Below are 15,001 nucleotides of genomic sequence, written 5' to 3' on the forward strand. Positions count from 1 at the left end.
CTCTGTCACCATCAATTTTGTCACTGTCAACTCTGTAATGTCGGTTCTTTGACCGTCAGCTCTGTTACCGTCAACCGTGTTATGTCAACTCTAACTCTAACTCAACTCCGTTACATCAACTCAGTTACACTCAACTCTGTAACGTCAACACTGTAACGCCAACTCTGTTACGCCAACTCTGTTACGTCAACTCTGTAACGCCAACTCTGTAATGCCAACTCTGTTACATCAACTCTGTAACGGCAACTCTGTAACGCCAACTCTGTTACGTCAACTCTGTAACGGCAACTCTGTAATGCCCACTCTGTTACGTCAACTCTGTTACGGCAACTCTGCAATGCCAACTCTGTTACGTCAACTCTGTAACGGCAACTCTGTTACGTCAACTCTGTAACGGCAACTCTGTTACGGCAACTCTGCAATGCCAACTCTGTTACGTCAACTCTGTAACGGCAACTCTGTTACGTCAACTCTGTAACGCCAACTCTGTTACGTCAACTCTGTAACGGCAACTCTGTAATGCCCACTCTGTTACGTCAACTCTGTTACGGCAACTCTGCAATGCCAACTCTGTTACGTCAACTCTGTAACGGCAACTCTGTTACATCAACTCTGTAACGGCAACTCTGTAATGCCAACTCTGTAACGGCAACTCTGCAATGCCAACTCTGTAACGGCAACTCTGTTACGGCAACTCTGTTACGTCAACTCTTTAACGGTAACTCTGTAATGCCAACACTGTTACGTCAACTCTGTGACGGCAACTCTGTAACGTCAACTCTGTAACGCAAACTCTGTAATGCTTACTCTGTAACGTCAACCATGTAACACCAACTCTGTAACGCCAACTCTGTTACATCAACTCTGTAACGCCAACGCTGTTACATCAACTCTGTAACGTCAACTCTGTTATGTCAACTCTGTAACGCCAACTCTGTTATGTCAACTCTGTTACGTCAACTCTGTAACGTCAACTCTGTTACGTCAACTCTGTTACGGCAACTCTGTTACGTCAACTCTGTTACGTCAACTCTGTTACGGCAACTCTGTTACGTCAACTCTGTAACACCAACTCTGTTACGTCAACTCTGTTACGTCAACTCTGTAACGTCAACTCTGTAACGTCAACTCTGTAATGGCAACTCTGCAATGCCAACTCTGTTACGTCAACTCTATAACGGCAACTCTGTTACGTCAATTCTGTAACGGCAACTCTGTTACGGCAACTCTGTTACGTCAACTCTGTAACGGTAACTCTGTAATGCCAACACTGTTACGTCAACTCTGTGACGGCAACTCTGTAACGTCAACTCTGTAACGCAAACTCTGTAATGCTTACTCTGTAACGTCAACCATGTAACACCTACTCTGTAACGCCAACTCAGTTACGTCAACTCTGTAACGCCAACTCTGTTACATCAACTCTGTAACGCCAACTCTGTTACATCAACTCTGTAACGCCAACTCTGTAGCGTCAACTCTGTAACGTCAACTCTGTAACGAAACCTCTGTTAAGTCAACTCTGTTACGTCCACTCTGTAACGCCAACTCTGCAACGTCAACTCTGTCACATCAACTCTGTCACTTCAACGCAAACTCTGTAATGCTTACTCTGTAACGTCAACCATGTAACACCAACTCTGTAACGCCAACTCAGTTATGTCAACTCTGTAACGCCAACTCTGTTACATCAACTCTGTAACGCCAACTCTGTTACATCAACTCTGTAACGTCAACTCTGTAACGCCAACTCTGTTACGTCAACTCTGTTACGTCAACTCTGTAACCTCTGTTACGTCTGTTACGTCAACTCTGTAACGCCAACTCTGTTACGTCAACTCTGTAACGCCAACTCTGCAACGTCAACTCTGTCACATCAACTCTGTCACTTCAACTCTGTAATGTCAATTCTGCTACTGTCAGCTCTGTTACCGTCAACCGTGTTGTCAACTCTATTATGTAAACTCTCTTATGTCAAATCAGTTACCTTCAACTTTGTCACTGTCAGCTCTGTTATTGACAACTGTTACCGTCCACTTTATTATGTCAACTTCATTACACCAACAGTGCTACTGTGATATTTCACTGAAATTCTCATTCACTTTTAAATACAATATGATAAAAATGCATAAAATTGTGTTTTAGACATGCCATGTGGTGTTTGATTTGAGGTTAGCATCTTGAGCTACAGCACTAAATGGTGGAAAATGTCAAACTCTGTTAAAAACAGCAACAGACACACACACACGTATGTATATTCAGTTTACATGAATCCGCCTGGACTGTCTCTCTCTCTTTCACACACACACACACACACACACACACACACACACACACACTAGTCGTCACCTTGCAGAACGACGCAAGCAGCCTGTGCTTTATGGCTTGTCACACATTTATATGGTGCGTGATGGAGGTTTGACCTTCAGACCCAGACGCTCTGCTTGTGATTGATGAGAAGGGCTCTGTCCTCATGTGATGTTTCTGCTGTTCACAGTCAGATCTACTGCATTGAGAACGCTCACGGGCAGCTCGTGCGGGACCTCGACTTCAACCCCAACAAGCAGTATTACCTGGCCAGCTGTGGAGACGACTGTAAAGTCAAGTTCTGGGACGTGCGTCACATCAGCGAGCCGGTCAAGTGTCTGGAGGAGCACTCGCACTGGTTAGACGCACTTAATACAGTTTGTTTGTGAAGCAACTACAGTTTTGTGAAACACCCCTCACTGCATCGTTCTTTTCCCAAACGATGCATTGTACTATGTGTGTGTGTGTGTGTGTGTGTGTGTGTGTGTGTGTGTGTGTGTGTGTATGAATGTATGTTGTGTGTGTGTGTGTGTGCGTGCATAAATGTATGTTGTGTGTGTGTGTGTGTGTGTGTGTGTGTGTGTGTGTGTATGAATGTATGTTGTGTGTGTGTGTGTGTGTGTGTGTGTGTGTGCGCGTGCATGAATGATTATGTGTGTGTATGTGTGTGAATGAATGTGTGTGTGTGTGTGTGTGTATGTGCGTGAATGTGTGTGTGTGTGTGTGTGTGTGTGTGTGCGTGTGTGCATGTGTGCATGAATGAATGAATGTGTGTGTGTGTGTGTGTGTGTGTGCGTGAATGAATACGTGCCGTGTATGTGTATGTGTATGAATGTGTGTGTGTGTGTGCGTGTGCATGTGTGCATGACTGATTATGTGTGTGTGTATGTGTGTGAATGAATGTGTATGTGCGTGATTGAATTGGTGTGTGTGTGTGTATGTGCGTGAATGTGTGTGAATGAATGTGTGTATGTGTGTGTGTGTGCGCGCATGTGTGCATGAATGTGTGTGTGTGTGTGTGTGTGTGTGTGTGCGTGAATGAATACGTGTGTGTATGTGTATGTGTATAAATGTGTGTGTGTGTGCGTGTGCATGTGTGCATGACTGATTATGTGCGTGTGTATGTGTGTGAATGAATGTGTATGTGCGTGATTGAATTGGTGTGTGTGTGTATATGCGTGAATGTGTGTGAATGAATGTGTGTATGCGCGTAAATGAATTGGGGTGTGTGTGTGTGTGTGTGTGTGTGTGTGTGTGTGTGTGTGTGTGTGTGTGTGTGTGTGTGTGTGTGTGTGAATCTGCTTGTAGGTGTCTGTCAGCTGATATAATTGCTTCAGAATCGCACAGATCTCTTTCTGCACACACACACACACACACACACACACACACACACACACAGCAGCTCCAGCATGATAGTCGTCAGCTCCAGCATGCTCTCGCTCTGAGATAGCGGCGGCGGATCAATCAGAGACGTTATGATCCTATTTAGATAGGACAGAGGCACAGCAACAGCCCCGTCCCAGACGCCGTCCTCATTCCTCGTGTTCGCCGCTGAGCCTCGGGCTGGGAGGTATTAGGGAATATTTTGGGATGAAGGCAGATTAATGCTGGAGAAGCCTTGACGGAGCCAGATTTTCCTGCTGACGGCTGACTTTCGGCTTATGACGCTATCAAGGGTTGTTTTGGTGATGAATTGCTGGAGCTTATAAGACCCTGTTCTGAACGTCATTATCATTACATTGAGCTAAACTGCATAAACAGGCTACGTGCAGGTGTAATAACAGAAAATACAGGGTGTGTGTTGCTTTATTGTATTTAATATTTAGAGGAAACTCTTGCTTAAAACACTACAGTGCAGAAAGATTCTCAAGTGCAGTTGGCCACATCATCCATTAAGTCTCATTCAGAAACACTAGTCAGAGCATTAGTCAACAGTGAGATGTACAGTGTACTCTTCTCCTCTGCTCTCTTCTTTTTTGTCTATTCTCCCCTTCTCTTTTCTCTTCTTGTCTTTTCTTATCTTGTCTGTTATCTCAACCCTTCTCTCATCTCATCTCATCATCACTCTTCTCTTCTATTTTGTTCTTCTCCTCTTCTTTTCCCATCTTGTCTTTACTCTTTTCTTCTCATCTTTCTTTTCTCATCTCCACTTTTCTTTTTTTCTCTTCTCATCTCATCTCTTCTCATCTCATCTCTTCTCATCTCATCTCTTCTTATCTCTTCTCATCTCTTCTCATCTCTTCTCTTCTCATCTCTTCTCATCTCATCTCTTCTTATCTCTTCTCATCTCTTCTCATCTCTTCTCATCTCTTCTCATCTCATCTCTTCTCTTCTCATCTCATCTCTTCTCATCTCTTCTCATCTCATCTCTTCTCATCTCTTCTCATCCCTTCTCATCTCTTCTCATCTCTTCTCATCTCTTCTCATCTCATCTCTTCTCATCTCTTCTCTTCTCATCTCTTCTCATCTCTTCTCATCTCTTCTCATCTCATCTCTTCTCATCTCATCTCTTCTTATCTCTTCTCATCTCTTCTCATCTCTTCTCATCTCTTCTCATCTCATCTCTTCTCTTCTCATCTCATCTCTTCTCATCTCTTCTCATCTCATCTCTTCTCATCTCTTCTCATCCCTTCTCATCTCTTCTCATCTCATCTCTTCTCATCTCTTCTCATCTCATCTCTTCTCATCTCTTCTCTTCTCATCTCTTCTTATCTCTTCTCATCTCTTCTCATCTCATCTCTTCTTATCTCTTCTCATCTCTTCTCATCTCATCTCTTCTCATCTCTTCTCATCTCTTCTCATCTCTTCTCATCTCTTCTCTTCTCATCTCTTCTCATCTCTTCTCATCTCTTCTCATCTCATCTCTTCTCTTCTCATCTCTTCTCATCTTTTCTCATCTCATCTCTTCTCATCTCATCTCATCTCTTCTCATCTCTTCTCATCTCTTCTCATCTCATCTCATCTCTTCTCATCTCTTCTCATCTCATCTCTTCTCATCTCTTCTCATCTCTTCTCATCTCTTCTCTTCTCATCTCTTCTCATCTCATCTCATCTCTTCTCATCTCTTCTCATCTCATCTCATCTCTTCTCATCTCTTCTCATCTCTTCTCATCTCATCTCTTCTCATCTCATCTCTTCTCATCTCTTCTCATCTCTTCTCATCTCTTCTCTTCTCATCTCATCTCTTCTCATCTCTTCTCATCCCTTCTCATCTCTTCTCATCTCATCTCTTCTCATCTATTCTCATCTCATCTCTTCTCTTCTCATCTCTTCTCATCTCTTCTCATCTCATGTCTTCTCTTCTCATCTCTTCTCATCTCATCTCTTCTCATCTCTTCTCATCTCTTCTCATCTCTTCTCATCTCTTCTCTTCTCATCTCTTCTCATCTCTTCTCATCTCATCTCTTCTCATCTCTTCTCATCTCTTCTCATCTCTTCTCATCTCATCTCTTCTCATCTAATCTCTTCTCATCTCTTCTCATCCCTTCTCATCTCTTCTCATCTCATCTCTTCTCATCTCTTCTCATCTCTTCTCATCCCATCTCTTCTCATCTCTTCTCATCTCTTCTCATCTCTTCTCATCTCTTCTCTTCTCATCTCTTCTCATCCCTTCTCATCTCTTCTCATCTCATCTCTTCTCTTCTCATCTCTTCTCATCTCATCTCTTCTCATCTCTTCTCATCCCTTCTCATCTCTTCTCATCTCTTCTCATCTCATCTCTTCTCATCTCTTCTCTTCTCATCTCTTCTCATCTCTTCTCTTCTCATCTCTTCTTATCTCTTCTCTTCTCATCTCATCTCTTCTTTTCTTGTCTTTTTCATTCCCCTTTTCTCTTTTCTTCTCATCTTTTCTAATCTATCTTGTCTCATCTTTCTTCTCTTTTCTTGTTGTCTTTTCTTTTTTCTCATCTTGTATTTTTTCTTCTCTTTTCTTCTCTTCTTGTCTCCTCTCGTCTTTTCTTGTCTTTTCAATTCCCCTTCTCTCTTTTCTTCTCATCTTTTCTCTTGTCTTTTCTTGTCTCTTCTCTTGCTTTTTCTCCTCTCTAGTCTTGTCATCATCACTCTCCTCTTATATTTTTTCTTCTTTTCTCATCTTGTCTTTTACTATTTTCTTCTCATCTTTTCTCTTTTCTTATCATCACTCTTTCGAATTATCTCTTCTTTTCTATTCTCTTCTCTTCTTGTCTCCTCGTCTTTTCTTGCTTTTTTATTCTCCCTTCTCTTTTCTTCTCATCTTTTCTCATCTTATCTTTTCTTTTCTCTTCTCTTGTCTCCTCTCGTCTCTTCTCTTCTTGTCTTTCCATTCTCCTTTTCTCTTCTCTTCTCTTCTTTTCTCAAGTTGTCTTGTCTTTTCTCTTCATCTCTTTTTTGTCTTTTCTAATCTCGTCTCTCCTCTTGTCTCTTCTCATCTATTTCTTTTGTCTTTTCTCTTTTCTCGTCATCACTCTTATATATTTTATTCTTCTTTTTTTCTCGTCTCTTCTCGTCTTTCCTTGTTGTCTTGTTTCTTCTCTTCTCATTTCTTCTTGTCTTCTCTTGTCTTTTAAATTCTCCTCTTCTCTTCTTTTCATCTCATCTTTTTTTCTCATCTTGTCTTCTTTTTTTCTTTTTCTCATTTCGTGTTATCATCTTTTCTCTTCTCATCTCTTCTTGTCTTGTCTCATCTCATCTCTTTTCTTCTTGTGTATTCGCGTCTTTTCTCTTCCTATCTCCACTGTCCTCTACTCGTCTTTACTTTTTATCTCTTATTGCCGATTTTCTTCTCATCTCTTCTTGTCTTTTCCATTCTCCTTCTCTTCTCTTCTCTTCTCTTCTCTTCTCATCTCTTCACGTCTCATCTTTGTCTCTTCTTGTTTTTTTCTTCTCTTCATCACTCTTCTCTTCTATTTTGTTCTCTCTTTTTTTCTTATCTCGTTTTTACTCTTTTCTTCTCACCTTTTCTCATATCTTCTTGTCTTTTCTCATCTCTTTTTGTCTTCTCATCTCTTCTCCTCTTGTCTCTTCTCGTCTTTGCTCTTGTCTATTCTTTCTCTTCTTGTCTATTCTTTCATTATTTCTTCTTGTCGGTTCTCCTTATCCTTTCTCATCTCTTTTCATCTCATCATCACTCTTCTCATCTATTTTTCTTCTCTTCTTCTTTCCTCTCATTTTTACTCTTTTCTTCTCATCTTGTCTCTTCTTGTCTTTTCTCATCTCCAATGTTCTCTTCTCGTCTTTTCTCTTGTCTCTTGTCTTTTCTCTTCTCATCTCTTCTGTTGTTTCAGGGTGTGGAGTGTGAGGTACAATCACTCTCATGACCAGCTCCTGCTCACGGCCAGCAGTGACAGCAGGGTGATCCTGTCCAACATGGTGTCCATCTCCTCAGAGCCGTTTGGCCACCTGGTGGACGACGATGACCTCAGTGACCCTGAGGAGAACCAGCAAGAGGACAAGTACATAATAACTGTTCTGTTCATCACAGTTCTAAATGCAGATTCAATTATATGAGATAGCTTTAGATAAGTTCAATTGCACTAAATTTTGTTTCTAATATTTGTTCCGTACACAACCCGGGCTCATTGTGGAAACGTAGTCCCGCGGACGTTTCTGGAGACCGCGGAATACGTCCCAGCGGGTACGTACGGCTGCAGTTTATGTTTTTACGAATCCGCGAGAGGCCACTGTTGTGCGCTTTTTCGCATCTTAGACAACCTCTCGCGAGTGCGGTTCGCACCTGCGCTGTTCTGGCGTGAACCCACCAGAGGCCGCTGTCCGACTGGCCGGATGATTGACTGCGCGACCGGTCAATCGGCTGACCCGCTCTCCTCCTTCCCTGAACCCAACCAATCTTACCGATCAACCCGCCTTGCTTCCCTAAACCCGAGCAACAGTTTACAAAAGCCGTCCAAAAAAATAAAAGCCCTGATTTTTTTTTTTTTTCTACCGTGTTTTCGGATTTCACCGCGTTCTCACCCTGTTATGAAACTCGTTCACTTAATTTTTGGGGTTCTGTTTTTGTCTTACCTGATTGCTGGAACCGCTCTTCCCCGGACTCGAAACCGGTCGCCGTGGTCGACTCCTCTCTGCATCTCGAGCCTGCTGACGTACACGGTGCGCTGAGTGGACAAACGGGTTGCAGCGGGGAAGCCCTCCACAAGGAGGTAAGCGGTCGGCCGGCCGGCCGGCACGCACGATAGGGAACAGCGTCACACCGCCCCGCAGCGTTCGCTTGAAAAAAATTAACGCGGCCGTACGTACATGCCGGGACGTATTCGCGGGACTACGTTTTTGAGAGTGAGCCTGGGTTGTCCGTACACTTCCCTTCAACAAGTTTAACTGTAATTTAGCTCAATGCCATTCATTTCACTGCATTTTTAGCTGTGTAATTTGATTTAAATATTCCAAAACCATTTTTCTTTTCAATTTAATATGATACAGTTTTTGTGTGTCTAATGCAGTCATGGTACAGCAGCAAATTCCTTGATTATTACGTCAGAATGAGAGTATAGTTCCGAGATCAGGGGTGCCCAGACTCCTAGAGGGCCGGTGTCCTGCATAGTTCAGTTCCAACCCCAATTAGACAGACCTTGATCAGCTATTCAAGCTCTTTCTAGGTATACTAGAAACTTCCAGGCAGCAATGTTGAAAGAAGTTGTAGCTAAACTATGCAGGACACCAGTCCTTAAGGGCCGGGTTTGGGCAACCCTCTCCTAGACTTAGACTTGAAAATAACAACTTCTCATTATCTGTCAGTCTCACAACATGATGTAACTACAGAAGAGTTGAGCTTTAAATTGGAAAACTTTCAAAACTCTTTCGAATTTGTTTGAGTGAGATGCTAATGGTCTAACCCGATTCAGTGATCTATGCTAAGCTAAGCTAAAAGTGTCCCCACCAGAACCAAAGATTGTTTAAATGAATGTAAAAAATGGCTAAACACAACTGTTTACTCCAGGGGAACTAAAGAATTGGAGTGATTTCTTAACTTGCAGTACATTTGAGCTCTCTAGGTCACCTTATAACATAAGTCAGACATATTGATTGTAATAGACTTTGAATTGACTGCTGATGTGTGTGTTGTGTGAAGGGGGAAGGAGCCATTGCAAGATAGCATCATCTCCACATATGAGGAGCACGAGGACAGTGTGTATGCCGTGGAGTGGTCCGCTGCTGACCCCTGGCTCTTCGCCTCGCTCAGCTACGACGGGCGGCTGGTGATCAACAGAGTCCCACGAGCACTTAAATACCGCATTTTACTGTAGAGCAGGTGAGCGGATCAATGAACCGAAACAACACAGATGCTGTCAATCAGGGGCGGTTCTAGACTCTTTTATTTGGTTGGCTATAGTGCTGTTTGTCTTTTCAGATAAAAATAAATAAATTCTGAGCAATTACTCAGTGAGGTAACTGATCATTTCGTCACACAAATACACTACTGATAGAAGTCTTGTTGCTGAACGATTCATATGGGAGTCGCTGGGATAATTGGGTAAAAATAAATGCATATAAGAACATGAAAGTGTTTTTTTTTTGCGTGCATATCAGTATGTTGTTGGAGACCCATATAACCGAAATATGACCCTTTGTCATGTATAATACGAGCTCTTTAAGGTCAGTTTTTTTTGACTGCCCTCTATCTAATTAAAGGGTCACAAAACACCAAAACACATGTGTTGAGCTGTTGACAGTCGTATATGTGTCCCACACTGCTAAAAACACTATTAGGACACCTATATTTCACTAAAAAGTGTAAATTGGTTGTTTTTGCGTTATTTCAAGCAAATTCGTACTTCCGGTTTGAAACGAATTTTTGAAGCTGCGTCACGGTCATGAGATAATAGCGTGTATTCCAGCGTGCAGACTGGACGTCTGTGCCAGAGTGAGTCTTATTACGTCTTACAGTGTGATGCATTAATGCATGAGTAACGCTTGGTTCAACCCAATCAGCGCGCTCTATTGTGCAACTTCATTAATATTCATTACTGTCACAGTGTTTAGACGACAGAGACGCCACGTTGTGTTGGCAAAACAAGCATGAAGTGTTGCTTTTATAGTTTGCTGCAGTTAAGTTTTGTTTTCATTTTCTCTCTGTGAGAGCTCAGCTGGAGTCACGTGTGGATTAACAGTGTACGCGACGCTCGACAACAATAACTTGCGTGTCTAAGGAGGATTATTGTTTACCTGAGAGCTGTTCTCATCTGCAAACGCTGAGATCCGGATTCGCTTGTCGTCTCCTCTTAATAAAGAAGCGGCTCTAGTTGCTGGTGATTGTCCTGTCTCTACAGATTTGGTAAGTGAGCAACCAGTGTTCTTTGTTTATTCAGTTTGTTCGTATCGAACTAAGTTAACTATTGCACCGAGTGTAAACATGTTAGCACCACAACCAAACTTTAACCTCGTGTAGGATTTTCGCCGCATTTTGTGACCGGAATAACACACGCGGCTTTCTGACGCTACCTGCCGTGTGCATCTAAGTTTCCGGGAAATGCAGAGGTTTTTTTTCTCTCATTCGCCGTGCGGTATCAAACATTGCATGAAAAATACACGCTTAGAGCAGTTCCTCGAATCAAATATCGCGTTTGTCGCGAGGGACATGAATGAATTCCCTGAATGAAAGAGCCAAACTGCAGTTAAAGTCCACCATTTAATAATTTAGCAAATAATTCTACTACAGATGTCCATATAAACACAGTCATTTTGTCCCCTGTGTGTGTGTGTGTTTTGACTCGGAAACTCAGCGCGCCCAAATAGACACTCCCACACCATCCCTCTTTTGCTCCTCCGACACTCCCCCCTAAACAGAGCTGGACACGCCCACTTTTCTGACTTTTTCCAAAGTAGAGGTGTGAAAACACCCTGCTGAAACGAGGGGGTTTCATGGCCCTTTAAAGAATATCACAACGGCGAACACAGCAAGTATAAAAGCCTCGTCTGTTTCGCGAGGTGCACTCGCAGTCAGTGGAGGTCTACGATGCGGCGCCAGGCGAAGGTATAAGTCCTGCTTTAGCATAGGATGCTAGTCTTGTTTTTGAATCTGCCACTATGCTGACACACAGGCATTTGTAGCTCCGCCCTCTTCTGAAAAGAGCTCAATCTCATTTGAATTTAAAGCGACAGTCACCAAAACACCCCAATTGGGATTAGAGCCTAAGAGGGTCAGTATTAGAGAGTTAGAAAACATTATTTGTGTGGTATTTTGAGCTGAAACTTCACACACACACACTTTAGGGACTTTATTTAGCACCTAAATAAAGTCTAAAGCCCCTAAGGAGGGGGTTTAGACTAAAGCCTAAATCTAAAACTCCCCTAAGGAGGAAATCCTAGAACCGTCCCTGCTGTCATACATGAAATAACAAGATGCTTATTTTCTTTTGGCAGAATGGCATCACATTGCCGGATGTGGATGAGCGAAACGTGACTGTGTGTGTAAACTCCATGATGGCAGATGCCTGCAGCAGCTGTGCTGTTACTCTTTACCGTGTGTGTGTCATCGTTTCCACACACTTGATGATTTATTGGGCTGGTTAGCCGTTCATCAACACCTGCATTAGCTAATGTGAACGCAGCTATCGGTGTTCCTGTGTTTTGTTTTTCTGTTTTGCGTGTACTGCGGGAAATCAGAACCCTGAAGATTAATTATGATTACGTGTCTTATCGCCTATGCTGTAACAAAAGCAATGCTCTGCGGAGCTGTCAGAGAGAGCCTAATTACCCCTGTATGTTTCCCGTAAAACCGCTTTAATTAAAGAGCTGGATTTGATGTCCTTCTCTCCTGCGTCTGTAATTGTGGCGTGAGTGTTGGTTAAAGCACCTCCAGTGACAGTCGCTTTTAATTGCAGCTTGACTCTCTCCACATCGCTGGATGTTTGCGGGCCGATCCGTCAACAGCAGCGCCATCAGGACGAGTCTCTGAATGCATAATGTCACCGCTCGCCGGCTCAAGTGCTGCTTCAGATTCCTTTCATACTCAAGCTCTGTTGTCAGTGATGCAGGAGGTTTGCACTTCAGGGGTTTTCAGCCTCTCGGGGCTTTTCACAACGATGTGAGAGCTCATGGACAGATTTGACCACCTGAAATGCGGCATACGTCAGAAAACATCGTCAGACATCCCATTGCCATATCGATGCTGATACGATACATATTGTGCAGCCCTATTTTAAAATATTGTTGGAGTATCAAGCCAATTCCATGCGTGTTCAAAGGTCAGGAGAGGGTTTTCTTTAATGTCAAAAATATTAGTAATTTATTAGATACAGATGAATAACTCGAGGACAGAGCTCTGGGTTACAGGGTCCCCGCGGGGTCTTAAAAAGTATTGATAAGTCTTAAATTAAAAAATCTAAATTTATGGCTTTAAAAATACAAAAATTAAACCCGTTATCAGCACAAATGTGTTCAATTAATACTTTTAAGTTACTGAATTTAATGCTGTCACTGTGCTGCTGTCATGTCCTGCTGTTTTTGTTGAGGAAGCAGCAGCGAAGATGACTGGAGGAGAACCGGCTTGATCTGGCCAATGGCATCACAGACTCTGAGGTGCGGTCAGACACATGACAGCATGAAGTAAATAGATTTAACGTTACTTCTAAAAGGCTTACAGTAGGATTATATATTAAAAACATTTACAAAGACGAAAACGAAGGACGATTCTGCTATATTTTTAGTTAGTTTCAGTTAGTTTTGTATCAATACTGAAAAAAAAAACAGCTTAAACCAGCCCAGACTGGTTTTGGCTGGTTGACCAGCCTGGCTTTAGAGGGGTTTTCAGCCATTTCCAGCCTGGTCTTAGCTGGTCAGGCTGGGAGATGACCAGCTATGTTCAGTTTAAATCAGACTGGTCAGTCTGGTTTTAGTTGCATTTAGCTGGTCATTTTCCAGTCTGACCAGCTCAGACCAGGCTGGAAATGAAAAAAAAAAAAAAAACTCTAAAAGCAGGCTGGTCAACCAGCCAACCTGCCTAGGCTGTTTTCTTCAGCAGGGACACAATACAGTTTCAGTTAGTTCTAGTTTTTTTTTAAACCCTTGTTTTTATTTTTATTTCAGTTAATGAAAATGATTTTCAATTTTAGTTTTTGTTCATTTTCGTTAACTATAATAACCCTGACCTGGATGAGTTGTATTTTTTACACTGGATTTTGTATCTCTACATGTCTAAGCATATATATATATATATATATATATATATATATATATATATATATATATATATATATATATATATATACAGAGAGAGAGAGATATTGTTAAAGTCAAAATTATTCACCCTCCTGTGATTTTTTTTTCTTTTCTTGTTCTAATATTCCCCAAATAATGTTTAACAGAGCGAGGAAATTTTCACAGTATTTCCTATAATGTGTTTTCGTCTGTAGAGATTCTTATTTGTTTATTTCGGCTAGAATAAAAGCAGTTTGTAGATTTTTAAAAAACATTTTAAGGTCAATATTAGTAGCCCCCTTAAGCTATATTTTTATCTTTTATATTTTTTAAAGTGTTACCAGTGTGTTTTTAGACAGAAAAGCCATAGACGTAGCCTTATTTATGACCACAGGAATTACGCCTAGAATGAAAGTTTTGACCATATTTGGAAGGGTCATAAATATTAACGGATCAAATAATAAACCAAAATGCTAAAGTTAATGAAAATGATTTTCAATTTTAGTTTTTGTTCATTTTCGTTAACTATAATAACCCTGACCTGGATGAGTTGTATTTTTTACACTGGATTTTGTATCTCTACATGTCTAAGCATGTAAACGACCTTAATATCAAAATGACATCAATTAGTCATCTAACATTGGTGTCAAAAAACATTACATAGCTGTTGTAAAAGAGGTAACAGGGAAAAACAGTCTGATTATTGGGGGGGGGGGAAGCCGTTCATCTTTTCTATACAGAAAAAATGACATCTAAATGACGACCGGACATGTGCTTTGAGATCGTTCTATGTGTGTAATATCCAGCCACGAGGACACTTTTTTACCTTTTGTCAGTTTATTCGCTAATTCACCATTCAATTTTAGTCGGATAAAAATGTAAGAAGTTAAAAATAAATCACTGCTTCCATCTGCCTTTCCACGATGAATGGAAAAATGAACTTCGACTTTTAAAGGCTGCAGAACAAGCTTGCAGTGAAATGAAGCATACTGTGGCAGATTCAGCAGCGATGCATAGATCTGTCAGACCCAGCAGAACAGCGACTGTCACTCATCTGCGTATTACAGGTGACTGATATGATTATTGCAATGCTATCTCTGCTCTATATTATATATATATATATATAAGTCAAAATTATTCACCCTCCTGTGATTTTTTGTTTTTCTTTTCTTGTTCTAATATTCTCCAAATAATGTTTAACAGAGCGAGGAAATTTTCACAGTATTTCCTATAATGTGTTTTCGTCTGTAGAGATTCTTATTTGTTTATTTCGGCTAGAATAAAAGCAGTTTGTAGATTTTTAAAAAACATTTTAAGGTCAATATTAGTAGCCCCCTTAAGCTATATTTTTATCTTTTATATTTTTTAAAGTGTTAACAGTGTGTTTTTAGACAGAAAAGCCATAGACGTAGCCTTATTTATGACCATAGGAATTACGCCTAGAATGAAAGCTCAGTTTTGACCATATTTGGAAGGGTCATAAATATTAACGGATCAAATAATAAACCAAAATGCTAAAGTTAATGAAAATGATTTTCAATTTTAGTTTTTGTTCATTTTCG

At 41.2% G+C, this 15,001-nt stretch overlaps 1 protein-coding gene across 4 annotated transcripts in view; it reads left to right on the forward strand.

Annotated features, from left to right (window-relative positions):
- The window catches only part of eipr1 (EARP complex and GARP complex interacting protein 1), an 87,271-nt gene that overhangs the window by 38,252 nt on the left and 34,018 nt on the right, over positions 1-15,001 (forward strand). For 2 of the 4 annotated variants that reach the window (XM_073927204.1, NM_001430912.1), the window contains 3 exon segments: positions 2,498-2,665; positions 7,571-7,738; positions 9,373-9,552. In XM_073927204.1, the coding sequence (XP_073783305.1) occupies positions 2,498-2,665; positions 7,571-7,738; positions 9,373-9,547 (511 nt within the window). In that variant the 3' untranslated portion in view covers positions 9,548-9,552. 4 annotated transcript variants of the gene reach the window in all.

Source organism: Danio rerio, chromosome 17, assembly GCF_049306965.1.
Source record: "Danio rerio strain Tuebingen ecotype United States chromosome 17, GRCz12tu, whole genome shotgun sequence".
NCBI classification, from domain to species: domain Eukaryota; kingdom Metazoa; phylum Chordata; class Actinopteri; order Cypriniformes; family Danionidae; genus Danio; species Danio rerio.